We start from the raw sequence: 25,351 nt of genomic DNA on the forward strand, positions 1-25,351 counted from the left end.
GCAACTTTCTAAAGCTACAAAAAAGCATGCCCCATTGTCACATGATTTTTGAAGGGTTCAGATGCCAAATGAGGTGTGCAACTTCCAGAGGGTCTGGAGGACACATGACAACACACCCATTCTCACACGGCCTTCATAGCATCTGAAAATCGTAGAAGAAGGGGTGTGCTTTCGAGAATAGTTATTGTCAGTTGTTGGTGAACAATATGTGTCATGAGGCTTTTTTCACGAGGCAACTGGACTTTCTTGTTTTTCTTTGAAGATGTTTCGCTTCCCATCCAAGAAGCTTCTTCAGCTATGACTGGATGGTGGGAAATGGCAGCATTTATACTCCTTGCAGACAGTTGGTCATTTGCATTCTTTTAGAGACTCGCTGAAGCCCCTGGACGCTTATCTGTGTTGTCAGAGTCACTGAGTAGTGCAAATGCGTGTGGAGCCTTCTTGGAACTGTTGAAAGGACTGTGTTATAGACTGGAGATAGATGATGTTGTATCCTTCCACCTCTGTTGAGAAACAACTGTTCAGTTTTGACATAGATGGCCTCTTTGAACAATCTTTCAAACCAGTGGTCCTCTCTGTCTAGAATGTGGAATTTGCTGTCTTCAGAAGGGTGGCCTTTGTCTTTTAAATGCAGAGGGACCGCTGCATCTTGTTCTGATGAGTTTGTTCTCCTGTGTTGTGCCATGCATTTATGAAATAGTTGTTTTGTTTCCCCAATGTACAGATCTGCACATGGCTCACTGCACTATACTGCATATACCACATTGTTCAGTTTGTGTCTGGGTATTCTATCCTTGAGGTGGACAATACACTGCCTTAGTGTATTCTTGGGTTTGAAGTGTGCAAATAATGAAATTGTCTCATAGTTTAAGCAAGAACAAGACTTGCCTTTGGTAACTTCAACTCACTTTACTCTTGATGTTGTCTAACTATTCCTTATCCTCAAAACACTGAAGCTAGATCTACATCTTCTTTCAGTTGTAGAGAGCTTTTTTATTTTTAAGTACACAAACATTATTAAAATCTGACTATTTAATGTACATAACTGTTCTTCTTTGCACTTACTTTTAAATTATATGTCAATTCTTCACCAGGCTCTCTTTATTATTCCATTTACTAAAAATATTAGAAGTATTTATAATGCAAGCAGATTCTCATCCAATATTTCAAACAGACCACAGCTTTCTTTCTTTTTTTTGGTCCAGTAAATGCATTTAAATTACTCTTGTAATAAAATATTCAGCACTTAATTGCAGATGGAGAGTTTTAAATGCACCATTTATAACTGTTACTACCACATACTGAAATAAATCCTAGCAATCGTTACACTTGTAAGTAAACAAAGAAATAACAGTTGAGATATTGAAGGCCTGAATAAAGCATTTTTAAACATTGCTATTAAGATAGGAATCCTTTTTTTTTTAAAAAAAAGAAGGATTACTTTAATGTTCCAATAAAAGAGAATATCTGTAGATCAGGGTTGAACTATAGAGTTCTCAAGGGTTTCTGAGCTTGGTTGTTTGCTTGCAGATGTTTCATTACTCAACTAGGCAACATCATCTGTTCAAGTATAGGTTGGCATCCTGTTTATTTTCTGTAGCTTGATTTTGGCGTGGGGGAGATGATTTCTTCCTTGGTGGTTCTTTGATTATTGTTTTCTGTCTGATTGTATGACTAGTGTTGATTCCTGCTTATCTGTCGATTGCTGGAGAATTGTGTTCTAGTCTTTTTGTTTCCTTCCTAGTTTTTTTTTTAAATTGTCTCTTTCAAATGGCATGGAAATATAATCTATCTCTATATGTCAATGGATGTCTGATTTATTTATTTATTTATTTATTTATTGATGGGATTTATATCCCGCCCTATCTCCCGAAGGACTCAGGGCGGCTAACAATAAAACATATAATAATTACATAAATCAAGATAAAATGAAATTGAGAACATCAGTGCAATAAAAATTAGAGAATTTAAAAATGAATTAAAAATACTAAATATAAATTAATTAAAATGCCTGTCAGTCTAGGTCAGCTTGGTGGAACAGGTGTGTTTTGAGGCCGCGGCGAAAGGATTGGAGGTTTTGGGCTATCCGAAGCTCAGGGGGGAGCTGATTCCATAGGGTTGGTGCTCCCACAGAGAAGGCCCTCCCCCTGGGGGTCGCCAGCCGACATTGCCTAGCTGCCATGACTTCACTGGCATTTTGGGATTTGGTTTGGTCTAAGATGACAACAGTTTCTGGTTGGAAAAATGGTTGATTGTGTCCCGGTGTTCTGAATTTAAGAAGGTCTCACCATGTCTTTAGATTTGTATTTTTGGATGTGCTTGACTAGTCTTCTGCCTACTGTATCTGTTTTCCATACTGGCTCTTGTAGTCCTTGCACTATTTATTGTAGGTGTTTCTTCTCAAGCAGTTGTCTTTTGGTTTGCTTAAGATGTTTCGGAGTTCGTTTGTGTCCTACACTGATGACATGTGGTTGTAGCAATCTGTTTGTTGAAAGAAATGTACCAGGAAAGTATAAAAATGGAATCTGCTGTTTCATTTTCTTTTTTAGCAAAATAAGATGAAATTTCCAAGAATGATAGACTCATTGCAAGTTATTTCTAGATATTGCTGCATAGGTCTAAATACACAGCCCCTAAAATTCATTGGATACATAGAGCAAAAAACAGGAACAGCTTATGAAGCCTGGATAAATGTGTAGTTGTTTTAATTATTTATTTGAAAGTGGTATTTTATACATGATCTGTCTTTTACAAACCACTTTTTCAAATATTTTCACACTTTTATTACTGTTATATAATGGAGCAACATGGAGGCCTAGAGGTGAAGCGCTCACCAGACAATCAGGAAGCTGTGAGTTAAATCCTAGGTAGCAGCAGATATTTCTCTCTGGGTGAAACAAGAAGATATCTGCTGTGAACTCCACATAGGCATTAGGAAAGGCATCCGGCCAGTAAATACTCAGCATCATTCAGTCACCCGATTCCACCCAATGCAAGGGATTACAGGATCATTTAAAAGAATCATTGTTATACAATACACTATGATATCATGAATATATATATTCCACCACCTGTTTATTGGACCCATGTCCCTCTTGGCTAATTTATGCGGCTTGGGAGGAGACACGAAGCTGGTTCCAGGCAGTAATATCTGCCTCTTTGAGTGAGGGTGTCTTCCCCGCCACTTTGAAGGAGGCGGTGGTGAGGCCCCTTCTCAAGAAGCCTGCCCTGGACCCAGCGATCTTAAACAACTATCGTCCTGTCTCCAACCTTCGCTTTTTGGTGAAGGTTGTTGAGAGTGTGATGGAGCATCAGCTTCCTCTGTTCCTGGAGGAAACTGATTATCTGGACCCATACCAATTGGGTTTCAGGCCCGGGTACAGCACGGAGACGGCATTGGTCGCGCTGGTGAATGATCTCTGGCGGGCTCGGGACAGGGGTTGCTCCTCTGTCCTAGTTCTATTAGATCTGCCAGCGGCTTTTGATACCATTGACTATGGTATCCTATTGTGATGTCTCAGGGGGTTGGGAGTGGGAGGCACTGTCTTTCAGTGGTTCTCCTCCTATCTCCTGGGCCACTTGCAATCGGTGTTGATGGGAGGGCAGAGGTCTGCCCCGAGGCCTCTCGTTTGGGGAGTTCCTTAGGGGTCGGTTCTCTCTCCCCTCCTGTTCAACAACTATATGAAGCCACTGGGCGAGATCATTTGTGGTTTCAGGGTGGGGTATCAGTACGCTGATGATACCCAACTTTTTTTCTCCACCCCGAACCAACCCAGTGATGCCCTCGCCGTGATGTCCCGTTGCCTGGAGGCGGTCCAGGTCTGGATGGGGAGAAACAGGCTTTGTCTCAATCCTGCCAAGACTGAGTAGCTGTGCATATCGCATCTCAGGCTAACCAGATTATTCCACCTCTAACGATGGGGGGGGTGAGGTGTTACCCCCCGTTGATAGGGCTCGCAACTTGGGCGTCCTCCTGGATTCGCGGCTCAGTTTTGAAGACCATATAGGAGCCGTGACCAGGGGGGCCTTTGCCCAGGTTCGCCTGGTACGCCAGTTGTGGCCCTACCTGGACCGAGATGCCCTGCGCACAGTCACTCATGCACTCATGACCTCCCGATTGGACTACTGCAACGTTCTCTACATGGGGCTGCCCTTGAGGACCACTCAGAGGCTTCAGCTGGTGCAGAATGCAGCCGCGCGGGTTGTTATGGGAGTTTCCCGATACTCCCATGTAACACCTCTACTCCGCGAGCTGCATTGGCTTCCGGTTGCCCTCCGGGTGAGATTTAAGGTGCTGGTGATGACCTATAAAGCCCTAAATGGCTTGGGTCCAGGATATCTGAGGGAACACCTGCTGCCGACATCAAGCTCCCTTCGCCCTGTGCGGTCCCACAGGGAGGGTCTTCTCAGGGTACCGCTGGTAAAAGATTGCTGGTGGACAATACCCAGGGGGAGGACCTTCTCTGTGGGTGCGCCGGCCCTGTGGAACCAGCTGCCTGTAGAGCTTAGGACTGCCCCTGACCTTCGCTCGTTCCGCCGGGACCTGAAGACCTGGCTCTTCGAGCTTTCTGGCCTGGACTGAGGGTATTAACCGGGGTTTTAATTGTATTTTAATTGTAATTGGGGTTTTAGTTCAAGGTTAGTGTAATCATTTTAATTGTTTTTAATTTTTGTAATTTGTTGTATTGTTTTTAAAAAACCTTGTGAACCTCCCTGAGTCCTACAGGAGAAGGGCGGTATATAAGTCTAATAAAATCAAATCAAAATCAAATCAGAGTCACAAATGAATAAGAGAAAACAAAGACAGACAGTTAACATAAAAAAAGAATGATATTCAAAATATGTTTTGGAAGTCGTCTAAGAATGGGCAGCTGGGCAAGAAAGTCAATGAGTTAGGTGTACAAGTAGTTTTTTCATCTGTACTGCCAAGGTCAACATCCAGTAAGACAACAAAGGATTCTAGAAGTGAGTCACTGGCTAAAAGATTGGTGTCACCAAAAGAACTTTGGATTCCTGGGCCATGGTCTGCACTACCTCCATATTGGACTTTTGGCAAGGAATGGACTGCACCTCACAAAAACTGGGAAGAATGTTTTTTTGGAAAATGACTGACCCAACTTAACAGTAGGGCTTTAAACTAAAATTGAGGTGGAAGGGTGACAAACCTTTAGGATCTCCAGGATCTAATACCAAGCAAAAACCCATAGAAAACAAGTCAAATAATGAGGTAAGGAGGGATGGAAATGAAGACAAACTCAAACACCAAATAGGATACATAGGAAGCATTTCCAGAGCCAGACATAAAGATCTCAAATGCCTATATTCAAATGCTCAGAGTTTGGCAGTTATGAGCTAACGATGGCAGTTAGAACTGCCACAATTGCCATCATAAGTCATCATGATCATTTGAGGTTGCACATAATTTAGCAATGGAGTTCTCAGTCCCAATTAGCATTATTAAGTGAGGACTACCTGTAGTAAATATGCAGCTTTTTGGGGACTATTTTAAAAAAGAAGAAACAATACAAGTTCTCATTGCATTTTTCTTCATGAGTTTATTTAAGTATAGGCAATTAATTAAACATTGATTTTTTTTCTAGAAGTTATAATTCTAGAACAGGGGTCAGTAGAACTTAAATTATGTCAGTAGTTTTTATTTGGTCACTTCATTTGCCTTCTGGAACCATTTCTAATTTGGTTTAAAGAAATGTATTTTGTTCTTATACTTGTGGATTTTTCACCAGTCTCTTTTCTAATCAGACTGATATTCAAAGCTTTGTTAGACAAAGCCAATGAGTACAATATGAGCATATTAATATCACATTAGTCCTTCAATTAACATTTACAAATACATGGCAAATTGGCCATTATTTGCATATTGCAAGGTGTTGTTTTATTTTCCACTGCTTTAACATTACCATCTCGTGATTCTGGAGCTATATACACACATGTTTTGATCAGGAGCCCAGAGTCACATTTAGAAAGATGGGTGGCTACATCAATATGATTATTAAATAATATGTATCAATTTAAATTTGTATTTTATTGCTCAGAAATGCAACCATATTCAATATATAGAGAGGCATTACAGCATTACTATTTAGGTTTCAAATATAGTCTTAAAATAATACTAGAATAATTGAAAAAGATGATTTTATATTAAAGTTTGTTGTGCAATATATGTATGTGTCATCTTTGTCTAAATTTTAATTAAGCTGTTTTATTCTAATTCAGTTTAAAAATAACAGTGAAGAAACAGTGCAGTAAACTTGCCATATGCTAACAATTATTTGTCTAAGTAAATAAATACATAAATACTAATTCTGAAAATAATGGCTCGTATTGTTCAACATCATATTAATACTTCAGCAAATCACCAGAACATGAAAATAAATTGCTTGGATAAATTGTATCAAAATTATTATAAATGATTTATTTGAAATGATCTAATTAACATAATCTGTTTTTATTTTGCTCAATGAGCAGGAAATATATCAAATTATACCATGCTCAGAAAAAGAGTAGATTTCTTGTTTCGATACTCTGTAAAACAATTCTATCATCCTTTAATTAGAGATTAGAATATAGGTGGGAAATATTAGAGTCTTAACAGCTTTGTATAGCATATGTCCTATAGGTTTCAAAGGAAATTCATTTAGGATTAATATTTTAAAAATGGATCCCTTCAGGCAAGGGATTAATCATTTCGTAATATTTTCATTTTAGACCTCTGTTAGAAATTATTTTAGACCTCTGTTAGAAATTATTACAGTTAGAATGGCCTTATCAGGAAGTTGCTGGACTGGGTTCCTATATTTTATACAGGCATCTCAACCAGCATCTGTAAAGGTATCTAGGGAAAGTTGATGTGATGGCTATAAATTACCGGTATGCATTTACACTTACTGTTTTATTGCAATAATAAAAGTATCCAGACTCTCATGTGAGAAAAAAACCCCTAAGAAAATGTTTTAATAAAATCAACAGGTAATTATCAATACTTTGCCTCAACTGTTTGCTTGCTTGTTTGTTTGTTTCATTGGAAAGTATTGAAGTATATTTTAAGTCTGGTAATGTATTTCATTTGCATTCAGAAACATTAGAAGGTTTAAAAAATATTCATGGTTGAACATTTTGTGCTGTCAAATATTATACTAATTAAATACTGTAAATAGTACTTTAAGATTATTTCTACTGAGACTGGTATATTAGTATGGATCTTATATTTCACTCATTTGGATGGAACTTCTTACATGTCAGAGCTGTTCTTCTAGTGGAGAGAAGTCTATGACATTTTGATTTTCTTGATTTCAAAGGTAATGTCTCTTAAAGGAGACAATCCTCCATGTAAAATTTCATTTTCATTGTCATGCTTTTCTAGATATTTATTCTTTCAAGACCATAAAAGATCCTTTATCAATCTAGTATTCCTCTACAGGGAATCATAAAAGTTTGGAAAGGGGCATTTGGGCCATCAAGTCCAATTCCCATTTAGTGAAGCACACTGAATTAAAAGATCCCAAACAGGAGGCTGCCTTGGCTCTGGTTGAACACATTCAGTAAAAAGGCTTTGGAGATTCTCAGTCATCCAGGTCATTGTTGTCCTAAAGGTACTCTTTCAAAGGCAACTAGCTTTCTCCTTGAAGACATTTCACTTTTCATCCAAGAAGCTTCTTCAAAGTCCAGTTTCCTTTGAAATAGTACCTTTGGGATTCAATAAAAAGGATTTCACCACCACTCTTACTACTAAGAAGTTTTTTTCTACAACTGAATTTCCCATTCTATAGTTTCATTATTGTGTGTCATACATTTTGGAATAAGAGAAGTATTGACTTTCTTCCAAGTAACATTCTTTCAGGAATCCAAAGAATGTTGTCATCTTCATCATCATCACTTTCTCTCAGTTGTCTTTTCTTGAGCTTAAATTCTCTTCACAGGGTTTAATTTCTAGTCTCCTGATCATTGTTATTCTTCTCTGAATTTATTCAAAATTCCCTGAATGCTTCACTTCTAGTTTTGTGCCCAGAGGTGCACAAAATATTCAATGTATTGTCTCATCAAAGCAGAACCAAGTCAATGCAATCTAAAATTTATTTACTTATTTACTTATTTTATTTATTTACTTATTTTTGCATCACACTACAAGCTCATATTCAGGTTGCATTCAGTTACTCTTTCATCATTTTCTTGCAAATGAAATTAGCAAGCCAAGAATTCTTATTTTTAGATATGTGCATGTCCCCTTTGTTTTTATACAGCAACTGTTGAACTTGGCACTTCTCTATATATTTCATTCTGTTTCTTTCAGCTCATTTCTAGAACATATCAAAGCTATCTATCAATTTTATTTCTCTTTTCTATTCCAGTAAAATTTGTAACATCTTTAACCCTTGTAAAAATTCCCTTCATTTTTTTAATCTAACTCATTAATGAACATATTGAAGAATAGAAAATCCCTAACTATCCTTAGATTTTCCCATTTGATATATGTCCCCAATTTAATTAGGGATCATTAATTTTTCAGGAAGACAAATCAGTAATTTCACAGAAGCATCATACTTAACAAAGTTTGTAATTTCAACGGGTTTGCAATGATTAAAATCACTATAATGCATCTTTGGAAAAAAATATCCTTGCTTTTGGAAGCATCAACATTATCTCTTTGTTTGTCATAAATGCCACAAAATGTACTGCTTTTATTTCTTCACCAATATATTAATTCAGGCATTGTCTACAGCAATGGTTCTCAACCTGTGGTCCGTGGACCCCTGGGGGGGGTTCGTCATGTTACCCCAGGAGTTCCACAAATGCTAGAAGAAAGGTTATGTGTTAAGTCTTGGCGATCCGTTGCCATGTTCCATTGCCACAAAAGGTACTTAAAGGGGGGCCATGGTGAAGAAAAGGTTGAGAAGCACTGGTCTACAGCATTAACTTGGTTCGTTTGGATTTCTAAGCAGGAATTGATGTTTTAAGCATATAAATGCAAGTCCTCTTTTCTTATACTTTTGTTTCTTTGATTGGCACAGTAGGTTCCAAACATGGGAATCATTTTTTACCAGATTGCCATATTAAATAAGGATATACAGATTTTAAGATTTAAAACCCTAAGATTGCTTTAGAGAAGGCATGGCTTTACCACTTCCATTAACTTAAAGAAGGTGTGCTTTTTCCTAAGTTCTCATAGTAGCTATGTAGTCCCAGAAAACTGGGTATTTAAAATAAAGAGGCATCAGAAGCACCAGTTTCAGAATAACACAAATATACCATAGATTAACATTTGTTGATGACTGACTACTATGCAATCTTCCCCAAAGACTCAACTTCTTTAGGATAGTACTGATAAATGCAGTGTGCTTGTCCATGACAATTCTGAATCACATATGGTTTCAGATCCATCTGCATATTTAAAATTTTTCATTCCATCCTTCAAAGATGTGTTATAGGGTAACTTCAGTTGTTAAAATTTCCCACAATAAAAATTTGAACTTGAACTTAGCAATGTATGCCATTTCTTATATCCTGCCTGTGTTTCATAGAGTTGATTACACACAACCAGTCACTAAATACTATGTATAAAGCAATTCAATTTCAGATATTCTTGGAATTACTAACAGCAAAACTAGCACTGTCTCACAAAATATTACACAGAAGTGAATTAACTAACAAATAAGAGCCATGGAAATCTTCAATCTCTTTTGAACTGGTTTGTTTTTATGTGTAGACAATTTAAAAAGCACTGAATTAATTGATGGATTATTTGAAAGAATGCCACTTAAATTTTGGACACTTTATTTGAATTAAGAAATATAAGTTGCTGGACATCTATTAAAATATTTTGCAGCTATAGCTATGTTAGCCACTATCGTGAAATTAATAAACATTTTAATATGAATATACAATCTATTTAGTCTTAATTATATTTTTCTTTTGTTACTACAGATTTGATGAGGAGCAGCATCTTCTGGCAGAATTACAGCATAACTTCAATAAATTTATTTTATGGTTAAATGAAGCCAGCAATGTTGTCACCATTCCAGTTGAGCCAGGAAATGAATATCAGTTAAAAGACACCCTTCAAAAAGTAAAGGTAATATAATTAGGAAACAGTTGTTTCCATTTTTTTCTTTTTTCTTTCCTTTCCCCTGTCCCCTGTGAAATTTAAACACTGTAAACATCTTGAGAAGCTTTCCCCAATATGATGAATTACTGATGTGTTAGATTATAACTTACCTTTATAACATTTATAAGGTTTTCAAATAGGAAAACTGCAGTAATATTTTTTTGGAATCATGTGAAATATAGCAATAGCACTCAGACTTTACAGGACTCTAAGCAGTTTACAGAGTCACATATTGCCCCCAATAATCTGGGTCCTCGTTTTACCAACTTCAGAAGGATGGAAGTCCATCTTGAGCCAGTCAGGATCAAACACCTGCTATACTGCAATCTAACTACTGTGCCACCAGTGATTATGTGAGACAATGAAGTCTTGCTATTTGTGATAGAAATGGATTGAATATATGGCATTAAGTTGTCATCAGATCCTAGCAACCAAAATATTTTTAGTATTTACTTTTTGAAAAAGAGTTTTGAAATGACAGGTGGTTTTTAGTCAAAGTACAGTTCTGAAAGAACTATTTTCTGCAGACAGTTTCAAAGAAAAATATTAGGCTGTGTTTAACATTACTGTTTTTGATTCAAACTCTAGGGAAATAAAATAAGAGAAAGACTCACTTGAGCTGAACCTAACTACTGGTGATTTCATGTATATACGCAATCTTTGCTGTTCTGCTGTCATCTCTACTCATTAGGTGCATGGACAGCGAGGTCTTACATCCTCTGACTTTTCTAGCTACTCTGGTGTTGCCTGTGATTGAAAAGCCTTGTGTGGTTTCTGACTTGTCCATCCTGAGGCTGATATTCCACAGGTTCAGCTAGAGCAGTTTCTTCAGCATCAGATTCAGACTCTGAGCCCAGGCCATGACAATTATAATCTATATGAAAATTATAATCGTATGTATGTATGTATGTATGTATGTATGTATGTATGTATGTATTATGTTTATATACATTTAAACTGATTTTGTGATTGTTCATCACTCAGAGTCACTTTCCTGAGATGGGCAGCTATAGAAATTGAATCAAATAAATAAATAAATTTCTGACTTGCAATGCTTCTATCACTTCTAGAATGTCCATCCACAGCTTGTAGCTTCTGTAAAGTCCAAAAGATTACAGTAATACTACAATTTTTCCCCAGTGTCTCAGGTGAAAAAAAAATCCTGTCATTCCAAAGCACTTTTTAAAATAATTTTCAACCATGCACATTTCTACTATTTAACGTATCTAAATTCTGGAGCTCATTAGAAATTAGAGATCTCCTTTTTTTGGCCCAGGCTTTTAAATATTCTGTCAAATTATTTTATTTCATAGAAGCTCTTACAATAGTTGGGAATATTTATTTTGAAGAAAAAAGAACCCTACATGCAGAAGTTGGATTATTCTTGAACCTGAAGCATATGAACCTTGAATAAAAGTTGTGGATATTTTGTTCTGAATAGAGCTCTTGAATCTATTTGCTTCAGCTGATAAATCAATAGAAGTGAAGATAAGGAACTTGAAAATTCTGCTACTCATTTTAAATGTTGCATTTCTCTTTTCCAGTTAAAAGTGGAAGAATTGCCTCCACACAAGGGAATACTGAACCAGTTAAATGAAGCTGGAGGAAAAGCACTCAGTACTGCATCACTGAGCCCTGAAGTAAAACATAAGCTTGACAGTAGACTCAAAGAGGCTAACCATCGCTGGATCAAGGTTAGACAGTAATAAAGTTGTACTTTGTATGTGTAATTGGGAACATGTGCTTACAACATGCTTCAGTCTCCTCCTCTGCCCTCAGCACACATGCTTAAATGTAATGATGTTGAGAAATCTTTTTTACAGACAAGCTCCCATTTCTTGGACAATATTATTAAAGTGAGAAAAAATTGGTCATGATGGAATTAGCCAGTGAATGAGGATCTATTGTCTTTGCCTGGATGCAGGAAATAATTTTCAAAATAATTTTCATCAATTGCCCTATTGTTTATTGTTGTAATTAAAGTTACAACTTTAAAATTAAAGATAGATCAACTTAGTGTCCTGAGGCAAAATATTTTAACAAAAGCAATGTATAATAAAGTTTTGCTTTGCTTTTCAAGTCCTTAAGGATGAATACTCAGTTTTCTTATAGAGACCAGATACTTAATAATAGTTTTCTCTAGTAGTAAAGAAATAAAAGGACTTTCTCAAGCTAAGTATAAAAAAGTTTACCTATGCATTCATAGGCAAACTTTTACATTCCTATTTTTTCTTAATCAAGATTTCTGATAACTTTATTTTCCTTGCTAGAAATTATTAAAATTATTATTATTAAATTAATTATTAAAATGTTTACATTAATAAAATATTTTTAAAGCTCCCCCAAACTGTATACATTTATTTAATGACAATTGTAAATTAAAAATTGAATCTTTTTTCCATTTTAAAAATGTAAATTGGCATGTCCCATTACAATTAAACTCAAGTTTTCAAATTACCCATCTAAAAGACATCAATATTTCTTTGCAAGAAATGGCAAAAATATGTATAAGAATTTGAGAATATAAGTGCCATAGTGAGTGAGACCAGAGGTTTATTTCAGTATTTTCCAAACTTGTCAACTTCTATTTCTGTGGAGTTCTTATCAAATTATATTTCTGCAGTCAGCATGGCTATTGGTAAGAATTCCAGGAGTGGAAACCTATTTGTCTGGAAGCTGACAAGATTTAGAAACACTGGTTTACCTGGTATATTTTCTTTACTGTGGCCAACCAGATGCCTCTAGTGTGAGATTAAAGAAGACATGATTGCAATTGCAATTTTATTAATTGGTACTAAAGAGGTACATTTCCTCTGAAGTTTGTGTTATAGAGCTGTCATGTTTAGTAGTCTTGATAATATTTATTATGAAATTATATAACCAAGCTATAACATTCCTCATTCATCTACCTACAGTTGAAGGAATATGATTGTTCTTTTTCTAATATTGAAATGTGAATGTTCAACTTCAACTTGGAGATTTAAAAAGTATCTGCTTACATAAGAATCATGCTTTGTGACTGTAGAAAATTTTGACTCTGAAATAAAATTTTGTCTCATATTTTCAGTATTTGTACACTATCACTTATTTTTTAAAAACCCTGTAGAAATGCTTTATATATCAAAATAATATGTTTACCTTTGATTTCTGTGCATGTTGCTTTGAGGGCTGGGAACAATATTTACAGCACTATCTTAAAGCGCATACAACATGTATTGGCAATAGTTGTTCAAAACTTTAGTGTCTATATGAAACAGTCTGCATAAATCCCTGTTTGTAACACTTGGAAAAGTAATAATGAAAATCTGTACTCATATGTAGTTTGTTTGTTTTCATTTAAAGTAGACTACTTTGAGCAGTAAGTAAACTGAGGGAGGGGGTAAATTAAACACTTTCCTCCCAGAGTATTGCCCACGTAAAATCCCCTCAATATTAATTCCATAAGGATAGATGCAAGACTTAAGTCAGAATGTGTAGAGTTTCAGCTTTAGACAATAAAGGGCAATAGAGCTCTTACAAAATAGATTTTGTTCTACAGCAGTTATTAAAGGATCAAGTCAGTAGCCTTCAAATTGCAATTAACTTGATTAAAGTAATTTAGACAGGCATAACCATTTTTAGTGGTGAAGCCTAGAAAGAAAAGCATACCTATAAAGAGCATAATTTTGTTCAGAAAAAAATAACACTTATAATTTTATAATTATAAAATAATGCACTTTTTAATGTCTTTCTTGTTTTGACTTTCCTTTTGTTTGTTTTCTATTTATTTTTTTACAGTTTTGTATTTTAATCTTTATTGAATAAAAGTTGGTAAATCCGGGGGGGGGGGGGGAAGAAAAATTCTGCTTGAGAAAATATTAATCATTCTGAGGATTGCCTAGTTCAGCTGCTATTACTATTTTCCCCCATCAACCCAGAAAATGTAATGAATAACTTATCTGAAATTTGGTTGTATGCCATGGACATGCACCATATGCCAGGATATCTCAGGAGAAAAAGTGACTTCTGTTTAGGAAATGTTCTAATCAACTTGAAAACAAAAATCTTCCCACTTGCAGAATAGTAATTTTATGTACCACACTGTATTTGTCATTATATCTTACGCAGTTAGAGAGAATCCTATTTTATCATGTTATATAACTGATCTTTCAGAATGTTTAAGTTGGAGTTCATTTGAATTTGAATTTTTGAATTTTGAATTTTATTGAATTTATATACCGCCCTTTTCCCGTAGGACTCAGGGCGGTTTACAGGGTACATAAAACATCAATACAAAAATTAAGAGCAATTAAAAAAGATTAAACTAAATCCCTGAAAAAATATAAAACCCCAATTAAAACTCAGCCTGGGCTGGAAAGCTCGAAGAGCCAGGTCTTCAGATCTCGGTGAAGTAATTGAAGGTCGGGGGCAGTCCTAAGCTCCACAGGCAGCTGGTTCCAAAGGGCAGGTGCCCCCACAGAGAAGGCCCTCCCCCTGGGTGTTATCCGCCGGCATTCTTTTACCGCCGGCACCCTGAGAAGGCCCTCCCTGTGGGAGCGCACAGGACGAAGGGAACTTGATGCCGGCAGCAGGTGTTCCCTCAGATATCCTGGACCCAAGCCATTTAGGGCTTTATAGATCATCACCAGCACCTTGAATCTCACCCGGAGGGCAACCGGAAACCAATGCAGCTCGCGGAGCAGAGGTGTTACATGGGAGTAACGGGAAACCCCCATCACAACTCATTGAGGGACAAACTTTCAAGGACCTAAAATACTGAGTCTTATTGGATTGTTAAGAAAAAAAAGAATATTATGTTTATATTAGATATTTAATGAATTGTTAGCAACAATGTACGCTGAAGGGAACATTCTTTCTTCTTGATGGAAAAGTAATAAAGTTTCATGTTCTATAAAAAGGTAGAAATATTTGATAGAACAAAAAAATGCAAAATAAATTATATCAGATTTCTGTGTTTAGCATCTACATTCATTATTGCTAAGCAATGGATATGTTTTAAAGATATATCAATATAGTATGATAGGGTCTGTCTATAATATAATATATATAGACTCTATATCATTGCTGAAGAAAGTTTTGCCAAAATCCATCATTACTTGACAATAAAAATTAAAAGTTAAAATGTATCAACATTATGTAAATTTTAATTTTATTTATGTTTTTAAATGGCTAAGACATTTAAATGAAAGGCATCATGCGAATAAAATTGAATTATGCTTCCACTTTAAAAAATATGAGAGGCATATGTATACATTCACATTGTCTGACATTAGTGATCTGTAACATGATTTGTATTAAATCTATAACATGATTTATAATAAAGTCTATATTGGAAACTATGGGTTTATGGCAGAAAGCTCAATGACAGTCCCTTGAATTATCAGGGAAATTGATGTTGATTGAAAAGATAGTCTGGTATTAGCTGTTATTCTTCATGGAAATTCTTCCTGCAGGCAAGCTTGGACATTTGTAAAGCCAAAAAGCAGCATTTTTCTATACTGTTGTCAATAGTAATGATAGATAAATTCATATTTACATGACTAAATCATAAGAGTTACTTCTAGGTAGAAATGTGCATGTACAGTATGTACACAAACATGTACTGTATGTATGCCTACATATACAAGTATATATGTTTAAGTTAGATATTCTAAAGTGGTTTTTTCCATTGGAACAAAACATAAAATATTTTAAGTCTTCCAATCATATAAAACAATGGGAACTCAAACCAAGCAGTAACTTTCTGCTTTTCAGCCTAAGAACGACAAGATTGCTTCAAAAATCTGTAATAAGAGTAACAAGGGAATTGTTTATTATTTAAAATTTCATTATAAGTCTTCATTTAACATGGAATGTTTCTATGTTAGGGAAGTTTTAATGAAATTTATCAGCCTCCCTGTCGCACAGGAGCAAGCCCAGAAATAGCTAATTAGTAAGTTATGTGCCTGTGGGTGTGGTAATGAAATAAAAAAGATGCTACTTTTGTCTGATCTAAACATATCGCTATGCAGCAGCACCAATACATATTTTCATTCCTCTTCTCCCTTTCACCTTTATTTACCTGACATATCTCCCATGAACTCTAAAGCCATGACTTATCTACCAGACAGGAAGGCAAATATATGATTCCATCCAACACTCTTCTCTTTGTTCCAAAGAAACAGCAAAAATATCTAGATTTTTTTAAAGACCTAGCCAAGTGTTTAATAATTTCTATGCCTAATCCCTCTCCCCATCCATATCCAATATTCACATATTACTTAAAACCTTGTGATCATGTCCTTCAACTGGGCACCCCAAGGCAACAATTTTTGAACCAAAGTACTTTAAATGGGCTAATGTGTCCAATGGGACTTATGAATTCTGGGGGAATGAAATTTGGGAACGTTGTGCTTCTTCAGTTCTACTGACTGCTGCTGCGCTTCTGGGCAGCAACATGGCCTTCATTTTCAACATTCTGGAACAGTTTCCCAGCCAGTCTTGCAATCCCTCACTCTCTCTCCTACTAGGAAGGAAGGAAGGAAAGATTCCAATGCTCCCTGCCAGATTCCAACAATGAAATTCAATAGCAATGTCAGCAGGAAACCAGAAGATGTTCTTGCTCCCATTGTTTTTAACCCACCCTTGGTCATTCTGTTTCTCTGTTTAGGTCAGGAAACCTAAATCTCTCTTTTTAATTTCTACTTGTTATTTTATTCAAAAGGAAGTTAAAATACAAAACTCCAAAAAAAATTTTTAAAAAATCCACAAAATAATCAAGACTTTAAAAAAGTGCATAGGAAAAAAAAACAGTAACATATATACATGTTATCCCCTACTTGCATACTGATTAATACATTACTACAATATTGGTTCCCACTCCTTGTGAAACAGCCCCTCCCCAAAATTTTTAAATTAATAAATCATTTACAAATTATTGACCTGTCATTCTATATACCATATTAATGACAAAATAGTTAACAGGAAGAACTATAATTTGCCATGGCATCTTAACTATCCCAAATAATCTCAAAAGTTAGAGCAATTCATCCTGGATCATCCTGTTCGTTTTTTAAATGGCATTTCTTATCAATTGTTGTTTAATTAAATATAATAAATTCAGTCTCCACAGTGTGTCTATCTTCCCAACAAAGTCCAAAGAGAAGTGTAATAAATTCTTTCTCCAATCTCCTCTCAGTTTGTCGCTTCTCCCTTCAGTCAGCCTTCTGGTACAGTAAAAGAATACAGACTTGAACTTCAAAGAGACATATGTGATTGGTTAAGTTAGTTCTGTGAACTCTTCAACCTTCATATTAGAGTCCTTTTGTGAATCTAACTTACCCAAAGCTACATGCTTCTGCATGTTTTCCACGGCCATTATCTCATCAAACGTAGTTTTTTTTTTAAAAAAAAACTTTCAGCTAAAAATTGCATGTTACCAGAAAGCCTTCTCTCAGATTTCAGCTACCATTGTGGTTGTCTGTATATTGTCTGTAATGTGATACATTGTTGTGCTGTGTAACATGTTCAAAGGACAAAGAACATTGAAACAGGAGGAAACAGGAAAGATATTTTCTGGATATTTTGATCCAAGATTAAAAGAAAAATTCAAAAGAAATAAACTCCAAATATTTTGCAAATACAAAAAAATGCAAAAATCCTGAGGTGACGGTCCAATATTAATGTAAATCAAATGAAAGCATTTCACCATCCAAAAGCACAGGGAAAGCAAAAGTTATTTGATAACTTTTGATAACAATAACAAAACAAAGGGGGGGGGGAGAACAACAAGAGTCCAGCAAGGGGTTGAAATAAATCAGCATTCAACAGCCAGTCAACCTTTGAAGACAAAAAGCAAAGTGAAAAAATAAATTCAAAAAGTGAAAGTGAAAACCCAGGCTTACTTGTTTAGAAAACAAAGTGCTGAAAGGAAGATGGATTTGCCCAGTAACTTTATGACCACTCACACAGGGAACTGGAATTCTTCAAAACTCCCCTTCCCAGGTGAGTCCACAGCCATCCAAAAGTTGTCTTGGTCATTCCTAAGCATTCCCATTCAAATCCAGGGAGCAACACTGCCAGTGAACCAGCTTTGACAGCAAAACAGTGAATCATCAACAAGAGAGAAAGAAAGCTCTTACCATAGTGCAGTCTGCTTGGGGAGGACAGGAAATATCTCTAAAATAATGACTCATTTTACTGGGTGAACAATCAGAGAGGGGTAGTCTCCACTTTCTTTTTCTCATACTTAATGTCTCGACTGAATTACCTCATCCGCCTCTGGAATGCCCCTCAATTCAGAGCCCATTTGGTACAGAATGGTACCATTAATTTTGGTCTTGCCTTAGATATGAAACTAGCTGGGTGAACTTGGCCCTGTCACTTTCTATCAGCTCTAGGAAACAGGATAGAGCAAGCTGTTTCTGAAATCTTGCCAAGAAAACCATAGAGATGAGTCCAAGCAGTTGTCAGGAGTCAACACAGACTTGAAGGCACTCTCCTCCCCTTAAAAGGAAAATCTTCATAAAGGCATTTTTTTTACTTAAGAAGCCTTCATGAAGACTTACAAACAAGAGTCAGTTTTGGAAAAGAAGATGGAAATGAGATCAGTTAGTAATTTTCAGATAGATAACAGAGATACATTATAGGGATTTAAGCTTTGCATTCATAATTACAATAACACATTTGATTGTGTAGGTCATGCTAAATATATTAAGGCTAATGGGTATCTCAAAATACCTGATTATTTTTCTGCTGTATTGGAAGAGATGGCACTTTACATGATGGTTGCAGGCTGAAACATTAGTAATATGAGATATGCAAATAATGTAATTATATTTGCTCAAAGTAATGAAAAATTAAAAGACCAGAATAATTTAAGCAATTGTTAGTAGAATTGTATGGTAATGAGAATTGTATGGTAATATTGGAAGGAATAAGAGAGATTAGACTTGCCTTTAGAAATACTTAACAATTGTTGTTGTTAGCTGCAGAGTCGTGTCCGACCCATCATGACCCCATGGACAACGTTCCTCCAGGCCTTCCTGTCCTCTACCATCTTCTGGAGTCCATTTAAGCTCACGCTTACTGCTTCAGTGACTCCATCCAGCCACCTCATTCTCTGTCATCCCCTTCTTCTATTGCCTTCAATCTTTCCCAGAATTAGGCTCTTCTCCAGTGAGTCCTTCCTTCTCATTAGGTGGCCAAAGTATTTGAGTTTCAACTTAAGGATCTGGCCTTCTAAAGAGCAGTCAAAGTTGATCTCCTCTAGGACTGACCAATTTGATCTAATTCCTTAAATCTATTTGTCATCTCTACTGTATATTCACCAGGGATATGATTTAGTTCATACCTGAGTGGCCTAGTGCTTTTCCCTACTTTCTTCAGTTTAAGCCTAAATTCTAATTCACCCATTCCTGTCCATTTTAACTCGCTGATTCCTAAGATGTCGATGTTCAGTCTTGTCATCTCTTGTTTGACCACGTCCAGCTTGCCTTGATTCATGGATCTTACATTCCAGGTTCCTATGGAAATAAAATCTTTACAGCATCGGACTTTCCTTTCATCACCAGATACATCCACAGCTGAGCGTCCTTTCGGCTTTGGTCCAGTCACTTCATTCTTTCTGGCGCTACTAGTACTAGCCCTCTGCTCTTCCCTAGTAGCATATTGGATGCCTTCTGACCTGAGGGGCTCATCTTCCAGCATCATATCTTTTTGCCTTTTGGTACTGTCCATGGGGTTTTCATGGCAAAGATACTAGAGTGGGTTTCCATTTCCTTCTCCAGTGGATCACGTTTTGTCAGAACTCTCTTCTATAACCTGTCCATCTTGGGTGGCCCTGTACGGCATAGCTCATAGCTTCATTGAATTACGCAAGCCCCTTCGCCACGACAAGGTAGTAATCCATGAAGGGGATACTCAACAATATTAGTACTCAAAATGTTAAAATGTTAACCATTTGTTCATCAAAAATTAAACACAATGTGATGACACCTTAACTAATGCAGCAAAGCAGACACTTGTGCATATAATAAGAAATATTTATAATAAAATTATAGTCATTAATTAACCTACTGTCTGCTTATGTACTTTTATATTTTTGTATTTGCTGTTTAATTTTTTGTATTTGCTGTTAAATGGTATTCATTCTGCCTGTATGTAACAATAATCACCATTATTGTTACATAGAGGCAGAATGAATACCTCTTTACCTTTGCCATTACTAAAAGGAATTACAGCAAGGAAGTTTTCTTTTACATTTTCCATTTAGACTCATTATCAGAACATATTCACTGGCATACTTTCAATATGAATCCATATCCATTATATTGTATAATGTGGTGTGATTTCCCATTTTTTGTTGTTGTTTTCATCATCTTAAAAGACTGCAAACTGCAACTAAAATAATAAACCTTTAGGCTTTTTTTCTGTGTTGATTGGAGAGATATATGAGCACTAATAATAAATAAATAATAATGACTTATCCAAGCACAGCTGCACTTGTCATATCTGGTATACTGCATTTTAGAAAGATAGCATTTTCAAAATCCTTTTGAAATTATTTCTGTAAATTTGGCATTGGCTTTGTATCTTCTTTATTCAATGAGTATTAACGAACTGAAAAGTTAATAAATTTATACAGTAAAGAAAGTGATTAAGTAATTAAATGAGAAATTTAAAAAATGAATGTAAAAACTATCTGAAATGTTTATCTTGTAAAACCTAAGATAAAAAACAATGTTAGTCCAGTCTCCCATTTTTCCGTTTTAGGGTAGGTGATAAAAAAGATGGTTGTTTGACAGTTTCAGAGGGTTCTAGATGAAACAGATTATCTGGACCCCTTTCAGTTAGGAGTCAAGCTCAGTTATGGGACAAAAACAGCATTTCTCAGCAGCCTTTAATATAATTGGGTATGGTTTCCTTTTGGACCAGCTGTGAGGGTCAGCTTCAAGAGCTGGCCATAAGTGCCCATATTCAATGCTATCATAATTTCAAATGATCACTGAATAAATGGTCATTAACCAAGGATTACCTGTAAACCTCTCCTCCCAGTCACTTATGGTATCTCAGTTATTACATCATCTAAAATAGATGGATTAGAATCTATTTGTTTATGTAAATAATAATAAAGTGCATACTCCTAATTAAAATAGAATAGAATAGAATAGAATAGAATAGAATAGAATAGAATAGAATAGAATAGAATAGAATAGAATAGAATAGAATAGAATAGAATATGTAGTGTAGTATAATATATTTACAAAAATATAATGTTGTAATACTAAATATATATAGTAAAAGATTTTTACAATGTTGTTGTACTGTATGGCCGAGTTACAATTTTATCTTACAAATGAATTTCTGATATTTTAAAGGTATCCAAAGATCTGCCTGAGAAAGAGAAAGAAATTGAATGTATGTTAAATAACCTGAATCAGTTTGAACAACAGTTAAGTCGGTTCAAATTGTGGCTTACTCCAATCAAGGACCAATTGGTACTATACAATCAAGTGGATCAATCTGGAACTTTTGACATTAAGGTAATGTTTAATTTGGATGCTTTTCTAAATGTCTATAGATTGTGAAATCCATTTAAAACTCAATTATTTTCTTTATAGAAAAGTAGTCCAAGGCACAATGATGCAGTCATAAACAGTTGTTCAGTTATTTCAATTTGTATTATTTTGTTATTTCATTTTGAAACATACATTTTAACCATGTTCCACTTCTATTAAGTATAACTAAATACTTTGGGCAGGTGAGTATTTGAAAGGAAAAACTGCCTTTGTGACATACATAAACTTATTGTGGTACGTTGATAAGTTAATAGAGTACCATTTTGATGCTGTTGACTCTCTGGAACCAGAACCTTTCAGAGTGTTTTTATATGGAAAATAACATGAATACTATATATATTTGTTTGCAGATTAGCCAAAACTTTTAGGAGCCAAAATTGGATTCACCTTATTTCACCTTATCCAGTTAGGCTAACCCACAAGTATATATGGTAAAACTTTTTAAAAGTATTAAAAATATCCATAAATCCAATATGAGCTTTGGATTTTTAAGCTGAATATCATGAAAAATGGATAATCCGTGAATTAGCCACAGATAAACTAATTGTGAAACTTAAAACATATGAAAATGTAGAGGGTGAACTAATCTTCAGGTGTCTCATTTCACATGATATTTTGATTAAAAAATTGACAATTGGCTTACTCATGGATGGGTTTATAAGTGAGTATATATGGTATATACACAAAGATTTTCTTGGCATATGCAAACATACTGAAAGCACAGAATGGTCATATTTTTTGGAGGGCCAAACTTTTTATTATTATTTTTCCATAAAATTTTAATTATTTAACTCTTCTCAAATTTATTCCCCTTGTTGTTTTCCATTATATTTTTGTCTCTTTTTTGAGCCTTAGAGCTCATTTTTGAAATTCCAAAATAAAAAGTCAAATTTCCTCAAAAAATTGTAAACTTTATCTTTCTGGTCATGTAAAACATCTTGCAGAAGAGTCTTGTAAGGACTTTCAGGCACTTAGCAAACAAGCTTACTGAGCTGATTGCCTTGTTTGCATGTGTCTTTTGAAAGTGAATCCTTAGGTCAGTGGACTCCAAAACTATTTTAACTCTTTTATTTTCTTCCAAGGCAGCTACTGTGCTAAAATATACTCTTAACAACCCTGTTGCATCTTCCTGGATGTTTTTTCCCCATTCCTTCTTTTTTTTAATACTGTTGAACCACTTAATGGAGTTTGTCAATGATTATGATATGGTCCCTCTCAGTAATTTTTTCTCCTCTTTTTATATCATTGCCCAGTAATCAGCTTGGCAATGCTTCAACCTGTTCTCTTTCTGAGGATCTCATTTCTATAGCAAACAGGTCATGTGATAGTGGACTCTCTGGACCTGGAAATTCAACAATATTTTCAAATTGTAAATGACCCAGTTTAACTTCTGATACAAAATGCCACCTTTTTTGCCAGTCCTTCTGTTTTCATTATTGCTTCTAGGCCAAACTATTATGCCTTAATCTCTCTTTGTAAACTGAAATATCATTTCTTATGACAAGTATCTCTTGATTATCTTACAGCTGAAATGTCCTAATAATGACCCTATTGTCCATAATTTTAGGTATCTACAGGTAAGGAAGGCAAAAAATCAGATAAGTCTTGGCTGAAAACTAGGCCCTCCTCCATCAAGCATTTATAGCAGAACAATGGTGTCATTTTTTGTATGAAGAGGTGTCCTTATTCTTACTTTAGTTTAGTGCTTGATTGATAACTATTTTAGCCACTTTTTATGATATTCACTTGTAAATATAAAATTAAGTTTACATTGGTGAGTTACAGAAATTAGTATGGGGACGCTTCTGTCTTGTTAATGTGCTTACACAATATTTCTCAGAATACATTTAATTATAATAAGATTGGTTTTATAGAAAAGGTGTTAACTGAATGAAAACAAAAACAAATCTTCAAATGAACACAAGTAATGACAAACTAATTGATTAAAATACTGCCTGTAATTTGAGTAACCAACAGGAGAGAAATTCTTTTTCCTTTTTCAAACATAATAATGACAAATAAAAATAAAGATTTTTTTTTCTTTATAGGGAAATACACTTGTAAAGATCATGACAGGTACAATTGAACACAATACAGAATTAATTTCGCTTATTTTGTTAATATCTGAAAAAACAATTATCTTTTTGTTTAGTTCAGCATAGGTCTAAATTTTGAATAAATAGAAGAGATGCCAGATGGTATATATTCCAGCTAAGACAGAGTCACAGATGATAAAATTCTACTTGCCCCAACTATTTAAGTCCAAATGAATGGGGGAGGAAGAGAGGAAGCCTGTGTGCAGCTGGGCCTAGCCAGCTGAGGCCTTCTAGGTATGGTGGTGCTGGGAGAAGACTGGGGCTCTTGGGAGTAAGGAGGGAAGGAAAGATGCCTTGTCCATGGCAGGTCTCCACATGCTGGAGGGAATCAGGCCTCCCAAGCCCTCCACATCCTTTGAGGTACCTTTGGTCACTTAATGACTATAATAAGAAGAGCTGGGATTGTGGTCATTGTGCAAGGCAGTCTCTGAAAATTGGACATAATTGAATGGAATAAGAAAATATATTTTTCATAGTTTAAGAATGAAGTTTTCAGTCTCTGTGAAAATGAAATAAAATGAAAACTATTTTGTTTAAGAATGAATATCTTGGGTTTGTGGCTTCTTTAGGAATTACTTACATTTTGTGATCCTATAAATACCAGAAGACTTTCACACATCTGTGTAGCTTCAAGCATGAGGGTGTTCTGGAAGTCTTTAAAAATCTGTTATGGTAGTGTGTGTATGTTAGAGCCCGTGGATGATTGTTTTTTATATATAGTTTGTCTGGATAGTTAGGGTTTGTTGTTTTTTTTACTGTTTTTCACTGTAACAGAACATATTTCTGTTTCCAATCACTTAAGATGTCTGGCCATACCACCTTCTAACAACTAGCTTTGAAACCTTATTAAGATGACTGTTCTTTATTTGCATGTTTAATAGATGGGAGTTGGTGGTTTGATATATGGCAGTTGTTAGATTATTTAACTAACTGTACTCTGGAGAACTATTAAGCTGTCATTTTTTAAAAAAAGGAATAGAAGGAAAAATAAATTAAGAACAGGATCGGAAACTTCCCCAGAAAATTTACACTGTCATTTCAACATGAAAATTACATCAAATAAATGACACAGTATAGAACTAAAACTTGAAATGACAGAACAATATAAATGTGAAAGATTATTTTACTGTTCTTTAATAATCTCATTTTTTTCTAAAAAAAATGCTAAAAAAGTCAATCTTCTGCAAATAATCAAACAAATTATTGAAATAACCTTAAAAAATTGCTTTTCATATCCTCACCAATGGTAATTGTAATGTATTGGACTTGCTTTGTTAACACCACATGGTAATGGCTGGTAGGCTGCTTGAGCAGGGAGCTAGCTAAAGGCTCCCAGCATCTTAGACATCCCGTTTCCAGCGCTGCTATTGGTTGTCCCTAGGGCGCCAATAGGTTGCTTCAAACCTATTGGCCGCCACCTAGGGGTCAGGATATAAATTGCTGCATCTGCAGCCCAGTTCTCTAGTTCAGATCCTGCAAGCAATAAACCATGATCTTTGCTGAACTCACTTGCCTTGTCTTCATTCCTGCGCAACGAACCCAGTACACAACAGTAATATCCTCAAATTCTGTAAAAT

The 25,351-nt window shown here is 35.3% G+C and overlaps 1 protein-coding gene across 7 annotated transcripts in view; it reads left to right on the plus strand.

Moving 5' to 3' along the window:
* Nucleotides 1-25,351, plus strand: part of DMD (dystrophin) — a 906,062-nt gene that overhangs the window by 594,839 nt on the left and 285,872 nt on the right. For all 7 annotated transcript variants that reach the window (XR_014492555.1, XM_083362891.1, XM_083362889.1 and 4 more), the window contains 3 exons: nucleotides 9,940-10,087; nucleotides 11,665-11,814; nucleotides 21,478-21,642. Coding sequence is in view for 6 of the 7 variants with exons in the window: in XM_083362891.1 (XP_083219017.1) it covers nucleotides 9,940-10,087; nucleotides 11,665-11,814; nucleotides 21,478-21,642 (463 nt within the window). In the remaining variant the exon portion in view is untranslated. The remainder of the gene's footprint in view (nucleotides 1-9,939; nucleotides 10,088-11,664; nucleotides 11,815-21,477; nucleotides 21,643-25,351) is intronic.

The sequence above is a fragment of the Vipera ursinii genome, assembly GCF_947247035.1.
Source record: "Vipera ursinii genome assembly, chromosome: 4".
Lineage (NCBI taxonomy): Eukaryota > Metazoa > Chordata > Lepidosauria > Squamata > Viperidae > Vipera > Vipera ursinii.